Below are 20270 nucleotides of genomic sequence, written 5' to 3' on the forward strand. Positions count from 1 at the left end.
ACATTTTTCCAATATGTTATTAAATTGTAGCATCATGGATTAAGGTATCAGGATCGGATCTATCGTTTCAATCAATTTGTATTGAGAGTGATAGTACAAAAACTAGGGAGGTTAAAATAGTGAAAAAAAAATAATTTATTGTTTTTGGTAAAAAAAAAAAAACCAATATTGACATCTTGGAATTAAATCATTTGATCAATATGAATATCAATATTGACTACAATCGATACCGATCTCAATACCGTGAACTATAAATCTGTAATACTATCCCTACGCCTTCACACAGGGGCGTGCGAAATGATCGTCGCATCACCTAAAACTCGAAAAATGACCAGAGGAGCGATGGTCATTTCGTGCACCCCTGTCAGGGCATAGGGATCATAAGGGTGTGGGAGATTCAATTCTGAACATTATTAGTCATTACATGGTATAACAGCCTAGCCAATAGACCAATCTCTTTTTCAATCCATTGCTTCCACCGGTTCTTCTTCAACCACCTCCCATCCGCCATTGTCTCTCCTATAAATATTGTTTTCCACTTCATAAGCTTGACCGTTCCAACCATATTCTTTGGAAATCTCAATCTTTCTTCTTCACCCCCCCCCCCCCCACCCCCAAACCATTGATTCGGCTTCCATCTGTGATACCCACTCGAAGTCCTAGTCTGACAATCTTGCCTAATCCTTTTGCACAAGCCATAGGCATCTCAATTCTCAATTTCTCATGCAGTTTGGACGACGCCAGGGTTCTTGGAATAGGTATCGGATTGTACCGTATTGGCCGATCCATATCGGTATATAAGTATATTGATATGATACGATCTGATACTAATTCGGTAATTCCTAAAACCTAAATCTATATCATATCTGTACCATATCGGATATACGGTATACCAATCAATAGATCTGTACTGTACCGATGGTCTCGTATCAGCAAATCCATACGATATAGTCCCACGCAAGTGTCGTCAAGGATTTATTTCACGGTACCCGTATTGGTATACATTGCAGTGGATTCAATACCATTTTAGTATTATATTGCATTTTTTTTAATTTATAATCACAGCCAATTCACTTGGATGTTTCCTCTTCATCGTTTTGAAGCTTACTCTACATTCATTACATTTCACAAGCATGTTGTCTATTTCTTTAACAATAAAATTAAAGTTTTTCAATACGATGGTGCATGCGAATATCAAAATTTTTATTCATAGCTCGACAACAAGGCATTACTCATTGATATTCTTGTCCTCATACCCTTGAACAAAATGGTTGAGCTACATGAAAGATGCAGTGCATGTAATTGTTTGAAAATTCTTACGGTAAAAAAAACTTTTTCTAGTCATTTATATTTGATCTCTCAATTTTCTGACGTATAATTTTTTACAATTCTTAAGACCATAAAGAATCAGTTTGTTGAATGACCAAAATTATTGATATGGTTAGAAATCTAATGTCGGTGATGGAAAATCTAAGGAATATCTCTGACATTGATAAGTTGAACCATTAAATGATTCAATTTAAAATAAGATCGAAATATTTGTGACATATGAGGTTTTGGTTTTTACCGTCATTGGAAACTCAATTGGTGTTTACCAATTGGATTATCTTTCTCCAGATTTGAGATTGTTGTAATGGTTGAAAGACTTTGATCATTAAATTGGCTTTATTGCGTCCATAGAAGTGATCATTATTAAACAAATTGTTTTGAACCATTCATTGCACATGATTTGATTAAAATGTTTTTTTATCATAGATTTCAAAAAAATGTATGAAACATATTTTTTTAATCTAAATGTTCTCAAGGATATTCATTGCTTTGTCTTTAATATGTGTGAACAATGGATTAGGATTTTGACAACAGCCCATGCTATTGACGTAATCATCATTTTCTAATATTTATGGTTAAAACATAATATTGAAATGAAAGAGTGTTGCTTGCTTAATAGTTGGGAAAAGATTTACTTTAAACCCATATATATATATATATATATATATATATATATATATTGTACCTAATTAATATAAATTTTCCCAACAAATTTATCGGGTCCCAATTTCCGTTGGGATCTCAATTATATTGAATGTATGCTAATTTAAGTTTACCATTTTAGTTTTAACAATTATGTATATTGAATTTGTCAAAACTTGGATAGGTATTATTGTAAGTTTATATATAATCGAGGTAATTGCTTCTTTAGTTTACAAGTGATAAGTCTCCTTGGTTATTTATGGAAAAGTTATCTAGACCTGGGCAACACCAATAGTATGTGATTTGATCTTATAAATTTATTTGCGACCCATTTAAATCCAAGTTGATAATTTATTCTATGAGTTGTTTGAGATTTTTTATTGGGAAAATTACACTGCCACCCCTTGAGGTTTGTACTAAATACAAAGTGGCCCCTTGTGTTTCTAAATTATACAGCCGCACCCTTGAGTTCCCACTCTGTTAGTTAAGTGTTACAATGTTGGTTAAATTTGCCTTCAAATGATTAATATACCCCTTTCAGGGTGTGAGCTTACCATTTTGCCCATAGAGCATCCCTAACTTCACACCCCCCTTCCCCTGTTACTCGAATCAAAAAGAGGGTTTAGGTTGAGAATCGTTGCAGAGGAAGAGATTCTTCATGGCTCCTTCGTTAATTCATGGCAAAATGATAGAAGGCCTAATGATATAATTTTGTAACATGTAATCTCCCCTCTCCATTACCACCTTCATATACTGACTCGCCACCGCCATACTCTGTCTCCTCCGAGCAATTGACCACTTCAATTTGTCTACTAAGAACAAAAGAGATACCATGATTGGCAAGAAATATGAGCTACGTACCTGATGGGGCTGTTAGATGGTAAGAACAAAGGAGATACCGTGGCTTCAATTTGTCTAGTAAGAATTCCAACCGAGGTTTTTGCATCTGAGTTTCATGTTACCTGAGGTCATGATTGCCATGGATGGGGCAGTTTTGCAACAATGTATACACTAAAAAAGGGAAAATTGTCTAGATTCAAGAGATAAGAAAATTTAAAATTTATTTTATATTTACTAGTTTCAATTTTGAAAAGATTTTTAATACAAACTCTTTCTCAACCCGTCAATTTTTTGACATAATTTTTATTACAGCCTCGGGAAAGAGGCAAGGCAAGTAATTGTTTGAAAACTCTTACCATTAAAATAATTTTCTATTTATTTATATTTGATCTGTCAATATTCTAACATATAATTTCCTACACTCGTTAATCCTTATCCATATATCCATTGTTTGGTATTTATAGCTTCGCCACCAAAACAGCTGCCCAGAGCAATTGACTTTTTGATAATTTTCCTTGTAAGTAAAGAAGATAAGGAACGTCAGGCAGAGAAAAAAGCTAGGTAGGGTCCATGTTACTACTTCACCAAAGACCTCAATTACTATACTCTGCAAAAGCAAAACAGTAAGACAGCAAGACTGAAAATCTGAAACCATGGGTAGCTTGGCTAAGCCCAATTCTACTACAACTCTATGCCATCCTCACCACATAACCGCAACCCAAAAGGGTTACCGGAGCCACTCAATTCCGGCAATCCGATCATCCTCCTTCTCAGGCGAAGGTAATGGTAGACGACAGATGCTGTCGGCTTTCTTGGCTGCAACAGCAGCAGTGGCAGTACAATCCACACCAATGGCGATAGCCCAGAATTGGGGGACAAGATCCTTCATTAAAGAAAGGTTCTTCGAACCGGGTCTATCTCCAGAAGATGCCGTGGCTAGAATCCAACAGACCAGAGAGGGACTCCATAGCTTGAGGGAGATGTTGGAGAGAAAGTCATGGAGGTATGTCATCTTCTATATTCGCCTCAAATCTGCTTATCTCTCACAAGACCTCAAGAATGCGCTCTCCACTTTGCCTGATTACCGCAAAAAATCTTACATTAAGACTGCAAACGAGCTCGTTGATAATATGGCAGAGGTACCTCCATGACCTTCTTCCCCACTTTTTTTTTCTCCAATTTTCTTTCAGTTTCGAAAATAAATAAATTCTTAAAAAAAAACCCATCTTTCTACCGCTGGATGGGCATAATTGGTTCCTCATTCCCATCTAACGATGGGGAAAAAGTGTTAATAAATCTTTCTACCGCTGGATGGGCATAATTGGTTCCTCATTCCCATCGAACGATGGGGAAAAAAGTTGAAAAACTTTGGCTTATACAGGTCTCGAACCTGTGACCTTCGCGTTATTAGCACGACGCTCTAACCAACTGAGCTAATAGGCCAATTGATGATTATATTGAAACATTAAAATATATTAACTATTTTATGTCATTTATCTCTATGTTTGTGTTTCAGCTTGATTACTATATTCGATCACCCAAAATATACGAGTCATATCTATTCTACGAGAAGACATTGAAATCTATAGACGACCTTGTGGCTTTATTCGCTTAGGGTGTGAGGTGTGAGGTGTGACACAAGCCAGCTCTGTGATTTCTCTTTTTTTATATGTAACTAAAATCTGAATGTATGTGGAAGATTACTATTTGCTTCAACCCAGTTTTGGGGGAAAATTGGAGGAAAAATTTTTGTTTTTCTTGTCTTAAATATGTGAAGTTGCAGAATCGAACTGATCATACTTATAAATACTTTTGTAGAATTACAAACATCCATGGAAGGAGAACTACAAGCACTTGACATAGTAACCCTTGCACATATGAAACTATTAGGGAATCGGGTAGAACTCATCCTTAAAAGCTAACCTTAAAAGAGAGGGGAAACACATGAATCACTCTAAACATAAGTTGAAGCCAAGAACACAATGGCCCATTGTGGATTTCCAAGTACTCAACGTCTAGAAACAGCAATGGCTGACATGGAGATTAGTAGTATAAACACAACTATTCCGACGAAGGAGCCAATCAAAGAACCAGAGATTCGTTCACAGAAGGAGTTGAATTGTTGACAAATCGCAAACCAATTCGCTCTAACATTGCCTTTATGTGCTAAATACACAATAGCAGCTGCTGCAGAAGCTCCAGAAGTAAGTAGAGCCAATGATACCTTCACAACATATTAATAAAACATACTTCATCAAATCAATAAGAAAACTCTACTTACTTATAGTAAAAGAATACCAAAGAGGATTCAAGGATGGAAATTGTTGGGGATTTGGGTAGAACTCGTCCTTCAAAGTTAGTACTAATGGTATATCGGGTTGCGACAACCTTGATTCTGATACCACTTGTTGGGGACTTTGATAGAACTCATCTAACTAACTTTAAGAAGAGGGTACCCAAGTACCTATAAGTTTCCCTAACAAAAACAAATCAAAACTAAGTTAATTGATTACCGAGTCAAAGAAGACCAACGCAAGTCGACTGCCTCTCGCGCCACTCCTAACAATGTGGTAGATGGATAGGACCAGAGATAGAATGAGATATGCACTTACGATTGCGTTTGCGATCACGAAAAACCTGGCAATATTAATTAAGAACATACACTCAACCAATTATTAAGGTTAATTAAAAGAGACCTAATCCATTGAGGGTATATAGAAGAAATTACAACTTACGTGAAGGTGGGGAGATCACTGTATTGAGCCCTAAATTGGATGAATTGTGTGAAGAAAGGAAGTGTTTCATTAGTAGTACCCATAGCAATTGCACTTGCTAGTGTACCTATGATTGCAACTATCCTTAGAATGAAATCCAATATAGAAACCCCTTTGTTCATCCCTGGGGTTAAACCACTTGAAGCTTCATGACCATGTTCAAGTACTTGCACTGCCTTCTTCATATTTCCAAGGGAATTTACCTTGAAATGCTTAGGTGGGTTTCTCAAGTTCTATTGGAACTACTTAAAGAGACTGCAAGAGCTATTGCTTGAAGAGGTGATGTGAAGATATGTATTTATAGAAGAGAAATCAAAATTAAGGTGCAGATTAGGTTTGAAACTAGCTACTTACTAAAGGCACCTGCCCCTACTTGCTCTTATCTTGTAATAATTTGGACTTTAACATAGTATATACCCTTATAGGTCTCATAGCCACTTCCAACTCCATTAATGTAAGTTTCCTTAATTGGCTAATCCGAATGTTTCTGGTTTGGGGGGGGGGGGGGTACAGTGGAATAATCTCAGCTAATTTCTATTTAAGGGAACCCCATTATTCCTAAGAACACAGGTGATGGTTGAGTGGGTGAGTAATTGTTAATTATATATAAATAAATCCTACTCCACTTAGCCATATTTTTAAGGACCACAGGGTTCTGGTATCACGACTACTCTTACCAGCACATCTTCACCATTAATTACAAGAAAATGCTAACAACTTAAATTGCAATCTGATTTTTTTTAGTTAATTATCATATGCTCAAGTATTACCCTATCACTTAACCCAGTAATGTTTCAATAGCCGCCTTTTTTTGCCCATAAAATAAAGGATTGTTAACTCCTTAATTTGATCGATCTAGTTAAGATATCTTCACTAACTGTATAAGTGGGACAGAAATTAGATGGTTTTTCCAAACACATTAATTTCTGGGCACAAGGCAGTGGGATCTGGTTCTCCTCCAGCAGTGGCAAGAGCTGGAGGGTACAGCCCAGCAAAACAAGCGAGGTTTTGGTCATTTCATAGGTGCTCCCCCCCCCCCCCCCGGCCCGAATTTTTTTCTTGTACGGTTCCCTGACCGGTGCGGTTCCCAAGTTCTTCTCACAAGAGGAGGGTGGACCCCACCTGGGCAGATTGTTCTGTCAGGTGTTCCGGGTGGGTCCCACCCCCCTCTTGTGAGAGAAACTAGAGAACCGCACCGATCAGGGAACCGTAGACGATAATGACTCACCCCCCTGATTTTTATTGGGCTGGACCCTCCAGCTCCCGCCACGACTGGAGGAGAACCAAATTGCAAGGTAGTGACTATGCTGAGACCATAATGAATTGAGGATCAGTCTTTCTGTTTACTTGTGTGTGTGTGTGTGAGAGAGAAAGAGAGTCCAAATCCCCTCCCCTACAGGTAACCACACTACTTCATCTCACAGCGCCCATGGGGTGTAGGGACCACACCCCATGTATGGTGTGAGATGGGGGTGGGTTGGTTAGTTGGTTACTGACAGGGGAGAGAAACCTGGTGGTGTGTACGGCTCCACTGGTGGTGGAGGTTAAGGAAATTTTATTTCAATATAGGGAAAAAGAATTTATGGGGGAGCGTGCACATTGCATCCTGATATAGAGGATGCAAAATGACCACCTCACCCCTATGAAATTCAAAAAATATTGCCCCCATGATTCTTTTGCACGCTCTTCCAGTGAAATGACCACCCCATCCCTCACCTTGGATGCACGTGCACGTGCTCCCATTGGTCCCCACCTTGATGCAAGGGCCATGCAACCTGGCGTCAAACCCCTACCCTTTTTTTTTAACAAAAAAAAAATATCTACTTATTATTTATAATGAATGGTTCAAAAAAAAAAATCCACCTGTTATTTTGGAGGTTGGCTTGGTTTCGTGGTGAATCATTATCCTATGTTGTTCGCTGCCCAGACTGTTGAGTGTTGTCCCCTCACATGGGCACGAAATGACGATTTAATCATCCTATCTGAACACATTGCCCGAGGAGTGATTAAATCGTCATTTTACGCCCATGTGAGGAGTGCTGTCCGGGCAGTGGACAGCAGAGGATAAAAATTCCTGCTGTATATCCAATACCTAAGGTCCAACCCTTAGGTCATACTGGCCCACTAGAAAGGGTCGCCTGGACACATTAATACCATGGAAAGGAAGGCACTATGCAGGGCAGCCAATCAAACAGTATTCACCAATCACCATAATAGATGATTAAAGAGAGTGGGAAATCTATCCTCTCAAGTGCCCAATGAACCACACTTAAGATTCCAATCGGCCACCCAACACTTGAATGCAGTCAAATTGGTAAGGGCAAAAGTTTTCATATACAGCTATGCATGTACAAGACCGTCATTAAATATGGTCAATTGATATAAATGTCCATGTAAAATGACATAAACACCCCTACCCTTCTAGTTGATGGGAGTCGATGTGAAAATCTCCCGGAATACTTTCCCCTTGAAGAATTTAACAAGTGATCCATTCATCCATAGCATGAAATAGCCCCAATGCGGTTGGGAAATAGGAACACACAGATTCTGTACAGTGACAAACAACCTTAGGGCATGATTGGTCATTTTAGGGGATCAAAAGGAGCTTGATCCTCAACCATTGGATGGACATCTGTACTGAGGTGGCAACCTAGGAGTTGTGCGCAGCACAATGGTGGCACAATCTCAGGCTGCAGGGGATCCAAATCCGTACTCTACCCACAAAGGGAAGCAGTGGAGGAGACCGACGGTCTTCTTATCCACTTCAAAGTGTGAACGAACACACAACCAGGAAAACAAAACAGAACAGAAGCCAACAATTTAACTTGTAGGAGGAAGAGGCCCTCCTCTAAAGTTAAAAAAAACACAGCAAGCTCTTCATCTTTCGCTCACAGAAAAAATGGCAGAGGCCATAATAGGTTTCACTATGCCCCGACCACCTACTCACAGCCCTACTCTCCACCAGACAACCAAACTAATCATCTACCCATTTTCAAAAAGGGTGAGTATCATTCCCGCCCCCCCCCCCCCCCCTCCTCTTCTGTGCTGTTACTTCAATATTGAAAGAATCCATTAGATTTCTCTACTTTGTTCTTGCAGCTTAAGCAGTATTCAAGTTCTTGGTCTATCAATGGTTGGAGTCAGGTAAGTAACCTCATCAATTTATGTCTAACCATTTCATCTCCATTTACTTTTAAAAGCTTGATTTGTTTTGAAATTGATGAGTAATTGATCTATAGTGGACTACAATTGAATTCCTTTTGATGTTCTAGGACTAGGGAACAGAGATTTTCTTTTAATCTACTGGGTTTTAACATAAATGATCACTGAAAATTGATTTTAGAATGAAGGCAGCAAGAGCAGGAGAGGCTCTCTGTGCAAAGTGAATGCTTTCCCAGATATCTTTCCTCTTATGGCAGTTTTAGTTGATCATGTTGAAGGTCAAAGAGACATAATAACCCACAAATCAGTTTGGCATCTCAATGATGAACAAATTAAGAACGTCTGTAAGTGTTCATCAATTTGTCTTCCATTGTTGTTCCATCTTTAATGGCAGAATCAAATTTTGAATTTTTTTTTTCTTCTTCTTCTAAATTTCTGGGGATCCTTTGTTGTAGATGCATTTTACATAATGTTCACTGTTTGGGGATGTTGTGTGTTTGGATCCACAAAAGTAAGAATATTATTCCTTAATTTATTTCTCTTGTGTCTCCTCTGTATCTGCAGAGTTCACTTCTTTTCTAACTCTGCATTCCCATTAAATGTAGGATCCCTATTATGACTCAGAGTACTATAGGAAAGATGGAGGAGATGGTACAGGACATTGGGTCTATGAGAAGGTATTCTTCCCTTAGTCGAATGGGGCAGTTCTTCATGAATATATTGTGCTTTACAAGAGTTCTATTTTGTTATGATCATTAGCCTTCCAAGAGTAATCCATAAGATCTTATAGAGTTATGATGATCTAGTGTTCTTATGGGAAAATCCTAACCATTTGATCCTACCATACTCGCCTCGATTAGAGAGTCATCACTTTGTGCGATGGCAAGGTCTCGTTACTTCCAGCGCAGTGGCGCAGGTTCAAGTCTTGGGAATCAGTCTCTCCGTATTCCAACCACTACTATGCCATTCTAAAAATATAAAAAAGAGCATACCCAGCTCTTGCCTCTACAGGGTCTAGGGAGGGTCATAATGTATGCAGCCTTACCCCTACTTTGGGGGAAGCTATTTCCCGAGAACCCGTGACCATTAGGTCACAATGGAGCATCCTTAGGATTGCGCCAAGATCCACCTCTTACTATTGTGTCAATCTAGTATATTTAAAAGCTCTATTTTGACACTCGGCACACTATAATTGTGTTTAAACTTGGCATGTGAACATGGAACCTATGGCTCCATGTATCCGCAAATATGGGTCTAAGTAGGCGGGGTACGAAACACACTACAAGGCCAAAGGTTTTGTACATGGCTGTACACCATGCACAGTCGCATACAAAACGTGAGATTGGGATAGTAGGAGTCGAAATGACCAACAACCCCCCCTCCCCTTCCCCTACTTGAGGAATGGTTCGTTTCCCATGTTCGACCATGCATGAACCCCTACCCCTAAAAACAAATAAAATTGATTCTTGATGAACAAATCCCATTATAGCCCTAGAGAGTTAGAATCGTGGATGTGATCAGATCCTCTGCCTGGCATAGCTATAGAGGCCCATTTAGGGCTGTACATACACAGATATGGGCCAAGTAATTACAAGTCCAGTATGGGCCCAGGTAGCAGTTGGCCATTGTTTCCCTCTGGTGGTTCTTAAAATTGGTTAATTTGGAGATGCTTTATGGTGATGCAGCAAGAAGATATTGAAGAGTCTAATAGAGCAGAGTTGTGGCGTGAAGAGTTGATCGAAGAGATTGAACAAAAGGTAGGAGGACTAAGGGAGTTGGAAGAAGCTGGAAAGAAGGAGGAGGAGCTCGTTAAGTAAATTGGAATCCTACCAAGTCCCCATTTGCTATTCACACAAGTAAACCATGGATAACTTGTAAATAACTTACTCTGTTCAACATTCTCTATGGGCCCAGTCTGTTGGGCTTGAGTCCAGTTAAGGATAATCCACTTTCTGGACCTTTATTTATTTTTTTACTCTTTTCTCTTCTAAATTCTATGTTTCTATAAATAAGAGGACTATAAATACTGTGTTTCCCTAATACGCTTGACAATCTTACTATATGCCATTCTGCCTTTCGGAAGTTTCAGGTTCGGTTGTTTTAAATATTTATGAGCATATCGGATCTAGAAGACCCGATACCAAGCTTGACCGGCCCTTTTTTTTATTTGGGCTATAGGATTTTCAGCCCATTGGCCAGGCTACAGTTGAAATATCGTAGCCTGAGGTTGGACTGGGGTTGCCTAGGGATTAGGCTCAAGATGGGCCTGACCCAAGCCCAATTAACTACATATAGGGAAAAAGAAAGCAGCCTGGCCGCGTGGATCCTGCACCAAGACACAGGAGTGCACAAAATTACTACCCAGCCCCTATGAAATATCATCTTCTCCATTGAAAAGTTTTATCACAAATGAATTTTATTTGATGGTAATATAGAGTTTTCAAAATGACCAAAAAGGTCAATTTTGGATTTTTTTTTTTGGTTTAATAGCTGAAAATACAGGCAGAGAAGTTCAATAATCAATAAATCATAGAATTGATATAGACAGGGAAACATTTTATTTTGCAAGGGCCCTCCACAAGGTAACCAATCAATCCAACAAGCAAATCAGAGAGGTTAGGATGTTAGAAGAACATTTTTCCCATGAAACAACTAGGAAATGGATTTTTTTAACCTTAATCAAGAAAACAAGTTCATGGATGGTTTTCAGTTTTTTGTGGGAAGCTTGGTTGGAATTCAAATTTTCGTGGACATGTTTGATGACATAGACCTAAACTTAGGCTATGTTTGAAAGCCAAGAAAAGAAAATAAAAAATTCAGAAATTTTGAATTTGAAGAGAGAGACACATAAATCAATCATTATGTCATTATATTTTGTCGTAATATATCTTTTCTTTTCTTTTTTTTTTCTTGGCTTTCAAAGAGAAGATGAATTTTTTCTAATTTGCTTACCAAAGGCGGGACAACGAGATCTGGAGGTCTAGCGTCTAGACTAAGTATATGGAATAAAGTACTTCGTCTATTGGTCTATCTGACCAGCAAATCCCTACCCATAAACGTATTAAATCATATGGTAGAATAAATAAATATATAAATATATAAAGGTATGCTATCTTATGGTGGAATAAATCCTTTAAGAATTGCAAAAGCCTATAATTCTGAGAACAATTGGATAGGTTGTTTGGAGAGGATTCTCTGAGCAAGCAGTTCCAACAAAATGGTATCATACATTGGAGGGTAGCAATGTCATTTTATATGAAAATAAGAGAGAGAGAGAGAGGTGTTACTATACCCTATTCTCTCTACTATACCCTACACCAGCAGTTCACAAAAACTCCCCCCCCCCTTTTTTTCTGTTTTTAAAGATTAACAAAAATATATATTAATGACAAAATTAATGTACAAGATTTAAAGTAGGCATATCTAGACTAAAAAGAAAAAACAGGGACCTTTATCGCCCCTAGTATTACTGGGGGTGCTGTGCGCATCGTGCGGTGCTCCAGTAGTATTGGGGGCGATAATTTTTCAAAAAACAGACATCTACTCTTCACCTTTGACATGACCATTAGAAGAGCAAAAGACAATCACCTATCCGACTTCCACTACAATTAAATTAGTCAACTCAGAAGAAGAAGAAAAGAAAGATAAGATTCCAACTAACATCATTCCCATTTTTCGAGGTTTCAAAGGGGCGCTTTGACGTCTACTCTCCACCTTCGACATGACCATCAACGGAGCAAAAGACAATCATCCATCCGACTTTCAGTACAATTAAATTAGTCTTCCACATATGTTAAAATTGGGCAGGGGTGGTCAACTCATAACAGGAAGAAAAGAAAGAGGTAAGATCCCCCCCCCCTCCCTTCTTTTATATCATCTTCAACTAAGAGTATTTATTGGTTCGGTTTCTGCTAAATGTTTAATTACACGATGATTAACAGATGGGTACGTAGAGGAGAAAAGGAGAGGGGGGGAGAGAGAGAGAAGTGGGTTGATTGGGTCTATTATAAGGAATGCTGCATGCCGCATCCCTGGATTGGAATAGAAATTGTCAACTGAGGCAGCTGATGGGTCATTTAAGAATGAGAATTGAGAGAAGAAGAAGAAGAAGATCGGTTTGGACTGTATGGGGAGGAACAGAGACTAATGAGATTATATATTATTTTCGGATTTAAATTTGGACACAAAGTAGACAACTAAAGGAAAGACAGGAGTATATAAGACATGGATCCTCTGCAGCGAGGTAAGAGTCTAGTGCACATCGGACGGCCCTGCTGCCCAAGGGCAGTGTATGGTTTACCTTCTTCTTATAATTAATAATAAATAATTAGATGATTTGTAATAATGCTTTCGCAATAAATTTTATTTATCCATTGATTTCAATCTATTAGGTACATCATTTTCTGTACAATTTATTCTTCTTAGTTCAAATTACAACATTAACACATCAAATCAATTTTTCTATTGATGGTTGTTTTTTTTTTTCTAATTAGGGAAGGTGAATTAAAGTGTTTTTTTATTGAATCTTTCTTCACAAGTTATAAATTTAAGATTTCATTGTAGTTGAATTCCAAAATTAAACTAATTTTAACTGGTATTAACCCAATATTGAAAAATCGAAAGTGTATTGGACCAAAGCCAAAACCAGCCAGTTTGGTTTTGGTCTCATTCATTTTAAGACCGAAACTAGGCCGAACCAACCGTTTAACACCCCTAACCCTTTCTAAGGGCTCCACTCTGTCCCAAGGTTTCTGTCTAGCAACAGATAGTTTTTTCTTGATTGTTTTCATTCTACTATAGATAATCCTCTCCTAAGTAGCTCTTTTTGTGACTCGAACTTATAGTGTGATACTCAACTCTGATACCAAATGTTAGGTATTTGATTGATACATCAAAAGTTCTAGAACTGATAGAATACGTTAAATCAAACCCTTTAACCTATCCTATATTAGATTGACCCAATATAGTGCATGTACACTAAATCCAACCCCATTAGGTACATAACACAAGAGTGATAAAATTTCTCACAACTTCAAGATTCTCTTTATATAGTTTCAAGACAGGCTTTGGATAATAGATACCCAACTCCTTTACTCAAACGTCGCATACATTAGTTAAGAATGGATCATCTGCATGTACCAACAGGTGAACGTATATCTCAGAATCAATCATATTTTAATTTTATTTCCATAAAAACTTCTCTTCCCCTTGTAAATAGCAAAAATAGAACATATGATTAGCTATCACATGTACGTTCACCTGTTGATACATGCTGAGAAATTGGACTCACATTAGTTCCCACTCCGCTCTGTCTTCTTCCCTTTTTTTTGTTTTAAGTTTTGATAAGAACCTTCTTCTCCCTTGATCCACTCCTTCAGATTTAATCCTCCTCTTCTTTGCTAGTTTTTTCTGGTGGTACATACTATGTAGTAGACCTAATGTTTATAAGACTGAAACGTGTCGATGAGTTGTTGAACCACATCGCTCCCAACAAGTGGATAGTGGAGAATAATGTAAAAAGACAAAAGAATCATGTTTTGTTTTTTTCCAACAATGGGATCATGGAAAATGTATTCCTCCAACAAAACCCAAAAAAAAATTAAAGAAATCTCTAGAAAAGCATAAGCTTTGCCTAGAAAGATTCCTCTGCCATAGTGCCATGAGATAGTTTAAATAAATAAATAAATAAAAAACAACCGCAAAACTCCCAAACCAATGGGCCATCTTTCCATGGGCAACCATCGTCATCTAAAAATCAATGGGCCGTCTCTGCTACATCATATGCGACACATCACAAGGATAAATAATAAATGAGCTTAAAGTCATGGATGCTTCCCTTGACTTGGCTCAAAAAAAATATATATATATATATATATATGAGGAGTACCATGTGGCCTCTTGTATTAGATTCTCCAATCTCCATATCTATCACTATCAATTCCCCGCGTCTTGAACATAATCCGGAAGGGCATGGAGGATGGGGCTCCAAAGATGGTTCTATACATTATCATATGACTGGAAGTTAATTCCATTTTCACGTAAGATTACAAGAAAAAATAAAAAGGAGATAAAGTTCTCAGTAGGGGTGAAAGTTTGGTCCTGTCACCCGAACCCGCCCTAAGTCTGAAGAAGGTTTGGGTTGAGATATTTGGCCCTCAGGAAAGATCAGATCTGAAAATTTTTGGCCTTGAGTCAGGGTCGGGTCGGGTCAGGGTTGAGGCCTCGGGCTAAGCCTTACCCGGCCCAACCCTATTTTATGTTATACTATAAAATATATAATGATATAATATTTATATTATAAATTTTAAACATCATCTATATTCTTTTATATAATATATTATATATGAAGATAATAAGTGATATAATATATTTTATTATAATATTATTTTATGTAAAATTGATAATTTTCTCCCCAACCCATGCATTTTCTTCCCCCTCCCTACGAGAGCTGGGTATGGCCACACACATGGAGGTGGGCGAAATGACCAACCTGCCCCCTTGAATGACCAAAACCCCACCCCTGTCCTACCCCATGTGTCTGGGCATAACCTGCGCCCAGATGCGCTCCCAGACAGAAAACGTGCGCTACAAAAAATCCCAAATTTCTATTTAGGTCCTTAGGGAAGAATTTCCTTAGCGGTCACACCTAATTTTATCATGTGAAAAAATGATATGACAAATTTGACCATATATAGGATTCCTAGGGAACAGTCCAGGGGATCCATATGTCAAATTTTAGTTTCAAGTTCAATCATTTATCTCTCATCTAATGTCATTTCATCCAGTGCTTACACTAGATCTTTGATTGAAACTTGACATATGAGCAAATGACCTTATTGAGATTTACCTATTCACAAAATTAAAACCCTATTTTACTATTCCTTTTTTAATGTTCATGTAAGAAAACCATGTCCTAAAATTACTGCATGAAGCATAACAACTCGAGTGGAGCCAAATCTGTGATTTGTTGCTATTTCTAACGTCATCCATTTTAACTAGGCTTGCCAGTGAATATGACAACCTTCGTCAACTGTTTCCCCCTTCCCTATCTAATTGCTTAATGGGACTTGAACTACAGCTACAGAACCTCGTTGAAATTTGGATGCACATACAATTACCTCATATCAAGAAAAGAAAATGATTCTTCAAGGCTCTATTTTTCCACTCTTTAAACTCTATATGGGTTATTTACCCAAACAAAAAAAAAATTACTCTATTTGGGTTATTTATGGTGAAAAAAGAAGTCTATTTAGATTTTGGGAAAAAAAAACTTTATCCCGAAGTGTGATGGGTTATTTATGGTGAAAAAAGAAGTCTATTTAGATTTTGGGAAAAAAAAACTTTATCCCGAAATGTGACCTACACTAGCACTTTTTTGAGTCTCTCTCTCTCCTCCTTATGTGAAAAGACATCCCTACCCCCTTGTTTTGCAAAGAATAGAGATACACATGAAAGTGCTGGCAAAAGCCACACTTCGAGACAGAAAACTACTTTCCATTTAGGTTTTAAACTTGACATGAAGGAGAAATTGAATCTCTGTTCTCTATGCCGCAGCGCAAACTACGCCTAGGCACATGGACAACCTATGCTGGGGGCAAGGTGATCATTGCGCTCACCCCATGTGCCTGGACACAGCCTACGCTATGGCACAAAGATCATTCTCCCTTGAATCAATAATGACTTCTTTTTTTGAATAATGAAAATTTTAATTGAAAAGGGGGGACATCAAGAATGACTAAGATCATGATAAATTTTGACTCAACAACCACCATGAGGACTTGAAAGGTGGGAATATGATTTGGAGTGTAAAAAAAAACGAACCAGCTACCAAACAAATAGGAAGGATACAAACCCTAACTCAGAACGTGGGGGAGAAGTGGAAAACCTAACACTAAAGTCATAAAAAGTATCTAATAATATGATACTACTAGCAAGATAATGCTAAAGCTGAAATCGGCTTTGGGTTTTGTCATTAGCTCTCAGACAAGCATTAATGCATGAAGCATCACACAAAACACTAAACATAAAAGCTTTACTTTAAAGAACTTATATTATGTTTTATATCTTGAACAGTCAACACTTTCACTGTTTGATAGGATTACTCCTTTATCCAAAAATATATATATATAGAAATAATCGATTCTTGTGCACAAGAGATCCAAAAAAATTAGAAGATGGATTAATGTAATATATATTAATCTGTTCTTTGTCACAGCTGAGTCATGTAAAACTACATTCATGTTGGAGACCATTTCAAAACTCAATTGGATTAATGGGAGTTGTTTTTTAACATATTTTAAGTCTGTTGTTGGAGTAAAAGAAAATAAATATCTTCAAGGACGATTTTGTGTACCCCATATTAGAATTAAGTCATAAATGGAGTAAAGAACCCTTATAAGTTTTAAATTATAGCCATGCCCTAAATGGTCAACAGTGAAAAAGATAAAATCTTTTTGTATTTTAGTATTAGTCTTTACCCTTGCTTTCAAATTTTCACTATATAGGTATTTCCATCAATTGCACAGTTCTTATAAATTTAGTTTTATTTAGGAAGGAAGAAGGCCATTTGGCCAGACACTCAGGCACACGAATGACCCCTGCATCACATGGAAAGATGGAAATGATCAGGGGTGTGGTGATCATTTAGCACACACCTATGTCTGGGTATAGGATCAGCATGTATTGCTCATTCGAGTGGCGTTCTCTTTCCTTTTTATTTATTTTGAGCCAAAATTATTCATATTAACGAAATTTCTAATAAAATTAACAATAGTAAACCAAAATAAATAACTCAATAATTAAATTAACGTAAAACAAATAGCAACATAGATGATAGTTAATTAAAGTTAGGGAAAAGGAAATGCATGATGCTAGTGTCCAAATTATTGTGTCACGTTCTCTCACATATCACCCATGGGTCCCAAATCCTCTCTCCTCATCAAATCCCCATCCCTATTGAATGATTCATTACCCTTCCCTCCTATTGGTGCAATATTGCACTATGGTGGGATTCAGATCCTCTATGGCTAAGGGGTGGCTGCCATCACGCTGCCATGCCCCCTAGGAGTGACACGTGGAGATTCCATTTTCTAAGGTTCATAAATAAAAAAAATTCAAACGTGCCTTTAGGAGCCTGGGTTCTCCTCTTCAACCAAATCGACCGAACCGAACCGATCTTGAACCCAAAACAAAACCCTAAGTCGTGTGATGCATTTTGAAACCGAGCTCATTGTTTTCTTCCTCTCCTCTTCTTTCCAACTCAAATCCATCGTCGACTTGCAACCCAAATCCCTCTCTGTAACTCAAAAGACCTCGTTCCATCGTCGTTCTGCAACCCAAAACTGTTTGGTTTTCAGACATCAACCTAAAATGGTTAGATTCAAAATCGATTTGAACTGAAACCCTAACTAATCCCAGTCTTCTTCCTCCGACGCAACCATCGCGACCGCTCCGAAATCCCCAGTCCTATTCACCGTCGAACTCTCACCATTTCAAATCGTTCTGAACTAAAGTTGGAACCAAAAAATGGATTTGGCCTACACCATGGACTTATTCAGTCAGGTATAAGTTTCTGTGAGTTTTGTATAGTTGAAGCAGCTATGCTTCTCTGGTGGCTTTGATTTTGTTGTTCAAAATCTCTAAATCTCAAGGCAATATAGTTTCAATATGGAAAAATTAAAGAATTTTGTTAGTTAGTCCAGTAGCAGAAGAGAAAGCTCTGTCCAATACTTCAACCTTTAGTTCCAAGGCCTGTGAAATTCAGTGATTTAAGACATCTTTCAGTGTGTATACTAATTTATAAATTCATCCAAAAGTAAAAAGCAATAGAATATGTATGCTAATGGACTCTCCAATTAATAAGAATCAACAAATTTCATTAATAGTTAAAAGAAAAAAAAATCAAGATAATCTTCTGAAGCACAAGTGTGCTAGCTGATTTCACCAAATCAGGGATCCCCCTGGAATCCTAGTGAAGATTAACTTCATGATATCTTTTTCTCTGAAGATAAGCACAAAGTTTGCTTGCTTAGGGTTTTTTCGGAGAACTTTTTCCAGTATTATTGTGCTTTCAACTTCAGTAAGCTTTGTTTTCGTAATAGCAACCAAAATGGGAAAAGATGGTTGCAGAACCCGACGGAGAAGAAACCCCTTTGTAGGAAGAGATGGCAGAGAGCGACGGAGGAAGAAGAGCTCGACGGGAAAGAAGACTACGGATTGTGAGATAAGATATGAAATGCTCAGGTGAGGTTTAGTATTAGAAAAGCAAACCGGTTTTGGGTTGGGTCGGAATTAGATTGGATTGGGTTTAATCCAAAAAAACGGTTTGTTCCAAACTCATTTGAATATTTTGAAAACCAACCGTTGAATGAGTTTATATACACATGGGGCGCTGTCCGCCGCCCTTGGCAGCGCCATGGCAGCCACCCCCTTGGCTGTAGAGGATCTGAATCCACTATGGTGTCGTATGAAATCCTCTCTTAAGTTAAATGGCATCATGGTGGACCTTAATCAAGAGTCTAAAAGAACATTCTTAGACTATCATTTATGGGAAAATCCGTTTGTAATTTCAACTACCCGATCTCTCCCCCTCCATGCACCTGGCATCTCCCTCCTGCTACCTTCAATTCGTATCTCGCTCCTGCCAAGACCCTACCCTTCCCTGCAACTCCAGCCTCCTATCCTTGTAACTCTTTGCCCCTACTCCACCCTCTGCCTTGTCCCCCATCCTTGCAACTGTGGTCCTTGCAATACTGGCTTAGCTGAAGCAAAATTCAAAGACGTTTGTATTCATAGCACAATGAGGGGGTGAGAAAGAGTTTGTTTTTTAAACAATGTTTGCAAAGTTTGTATTAAGAATCTTTTCAAAATTGAAACTAGTAAATATAAAGTAAATTTTAAGTCCTCTTATTTTGTATTAATTTTCTTATCTAGTGGATCTAGGCAATTTCTCCTTGTTTTTTCTTTTTTTGGTTTTTTGGTACAAAGCATATTTATTGAAAATGGCACGAGAAGGCCAAGGAATCCCAGTTACAATTTTTCAGAATTTCCTTGTTTTTGGATACCTATAGCTTATCCGTATTCACTTCCATTTAGCTTTCGAATAGAAATAAATAGATACAAACACGAATATGGAAACGAATTTTAACTATTCATTTACACCGACGCCTGTATCTATTTCCTACTCTCATTATCTAGTTCAAATCTTCCGGTAATCCAATAATCTGACCTGGCGAAGCATCAGCGACGCGGCTTAGCCGTTTCGTGGACCAGCAACGCAAGGCTAACTGCCAAAATCTCCCAAAAAGGGTAGACCAAATAAAAGAGTAAAAAAGAGAATGGAGACAGGTCGAACCAGATCACACACACAACACCACTACGTTGTCATAAAAGGATCAAATTTGGATAAAGTTCACACAATAAAAACCCAACTACCAACCACCAACCCATCCACCATTTCCCTCCTCTGTTCATTCTCGTTCTTCATATCTTCCCTTTCTCCTTCCCTCCTCTCGTCTGAAGATC

General features: G+C 38.0%; 3 protein-coding genes and 1 non-coding gene across 4 annotated transcripts; 2 read left to right on the plus strand and 2 right to left on the minus strand.

Moving 5' to 3' along the window:
* The first annotated feature begins 3445 nt into the window (after positions 1-3445).
* LOC122671410 (photosynthetic NDH subunit of lumenal location 2, chloroplastic) lies at positions 3446-16138 on the plus strand. The gene is made up of 4 exons (XM_043868604.1): positions 3446-3950; positions 4328-4436; positions 8233-8244; positions 16128-16138. Exons 1-2 carry the CDS (start codon positions 3465-3467, stop codon positions 4424-4426), a joined length of 585 nt encoding a protein of 194 aa, XP_043724539.1. The 5' UTR covers positions 3446-3464; the 3' UTR covers positions 4427-4436; positions 8233-8244; positions 16128-16138.
* On the minus strand, positions 4181-4254 carry TRNAI-AAU. The gene has a single exon. It is a non-coding gene; the product is annotated as a tRNA-Ile (tRNA).
* Positions 4783-5776, minus strand: LOC122671412 (casparian strip membrane protein 1-like). The gene is made up of 3 exons (XM_043868606.1): positions 5547-5776; positions 5325-5448; positions 4783-5035 (listed from the first exon to the last, which is right to left on the minus strand). Exons 1-3 carry the CDS (start codon positions 5768-5770, stop codon positions 4820-4822), a joined length of 564 nt encoding a protein of 187 aa, XP_043724541.1. The 5' UTR covers positions 5771-5776; the 3' UTR covers positions 4783-4819.
* On the plus strand, positions 8382-10715 carry LOC122671411 (photosynthetic NDH subunit of subcomplex B 4, chloroplastic). The gene is made up of 7 exons (XM_043868605.1): positions 8382-8586; positions 8685-8729; positions 8929-9091; positions 9203-9258; positions 9353-9424; positions 10433-10564; positions 10645-10715. Exons 1-6 carry the CDS (start codon positions 8485-8487, stop codon positions 10562-10564), a joined length of 570 nt encoding a protein of 189 aa, XP_043724540.1. The 5' UTR covers positions 8382-8484; the 3' UTR covers positions 10645-10715.
* Positions 16139-20270: the final 4132 nt, after the last annotated feature.

Source organism: Telopea speciosissima, chromosome 8, assembly GCF_018873765.1.
Source record: "Telopea speciosissima isolate NSW1024214 ecotype Mountain lineage chromosome 8, Tspe_v1, whole genome shotgun sequence".
NCBI lineage: Eukaryota > Viridiplantae > Streptophyta > Magnoliopsida > Proteales > Proteaceae > Telopea > Telopea speciosissima.

Bases quoted from the DNA above. Each gene is read 5' to 3' on its own strand.
- LOC122671410 (XM_043868604.1), top strand. From the start codon at position 3,465: ATGGGTAGCTTGGCTAAGCCCAATTCTACTACAACTCTATGCCATCCT. The intron at 3,951-4,327 runs GTACCTCCATGA...TTTGTGTTTCAG, and splicing joins TCGTTGATAATATGGCAGAG to CTTGATTACTATATTCGATC.
- LOC122671412 (XM_043868606.1), bottom strand. From the start codon at position 5,770: ATGAAGAAGGCAGTGCAAGTACTTGAACATGGTCATGAAGCTTCAAGT. The intron at 5,449-5,546 runs GTAAGTTGTAAT...TAATATTGCCAG, and splicing joins AGTGATCTCCCCACCTTCAC to GTTTTTCGTGATCGCAAACG. The intron at 5,036-5,324 runs GTAATCAATTAA...TATGTTGTGAAG, and splicing joins CGTTGGTCTTCTTTGACTCG to GTATCATTGGCTCTACTTAC.
- LOC122671411 (XM_043868605.1), top strand. From the start codon at position 8,485: ATGGCAGAGGCCATAATAGGTTTCACTATGCCCCGACCACCTACTCAC. The intron at 8,730-8,928 runs GTAAGTAACCTC...AATTGATTTTAG, and splicing joins CTATCAATGGTTGGAGTCAG to AATGAAGGCAGCAAGAGCAG. The intron at 9,259-9,352 runs GTAAGAATATTA...CATTAAATGTAG, and splicing joins GTGTGTTTGGATCCACAAAA to GATCCCTATTATGACTCAGA.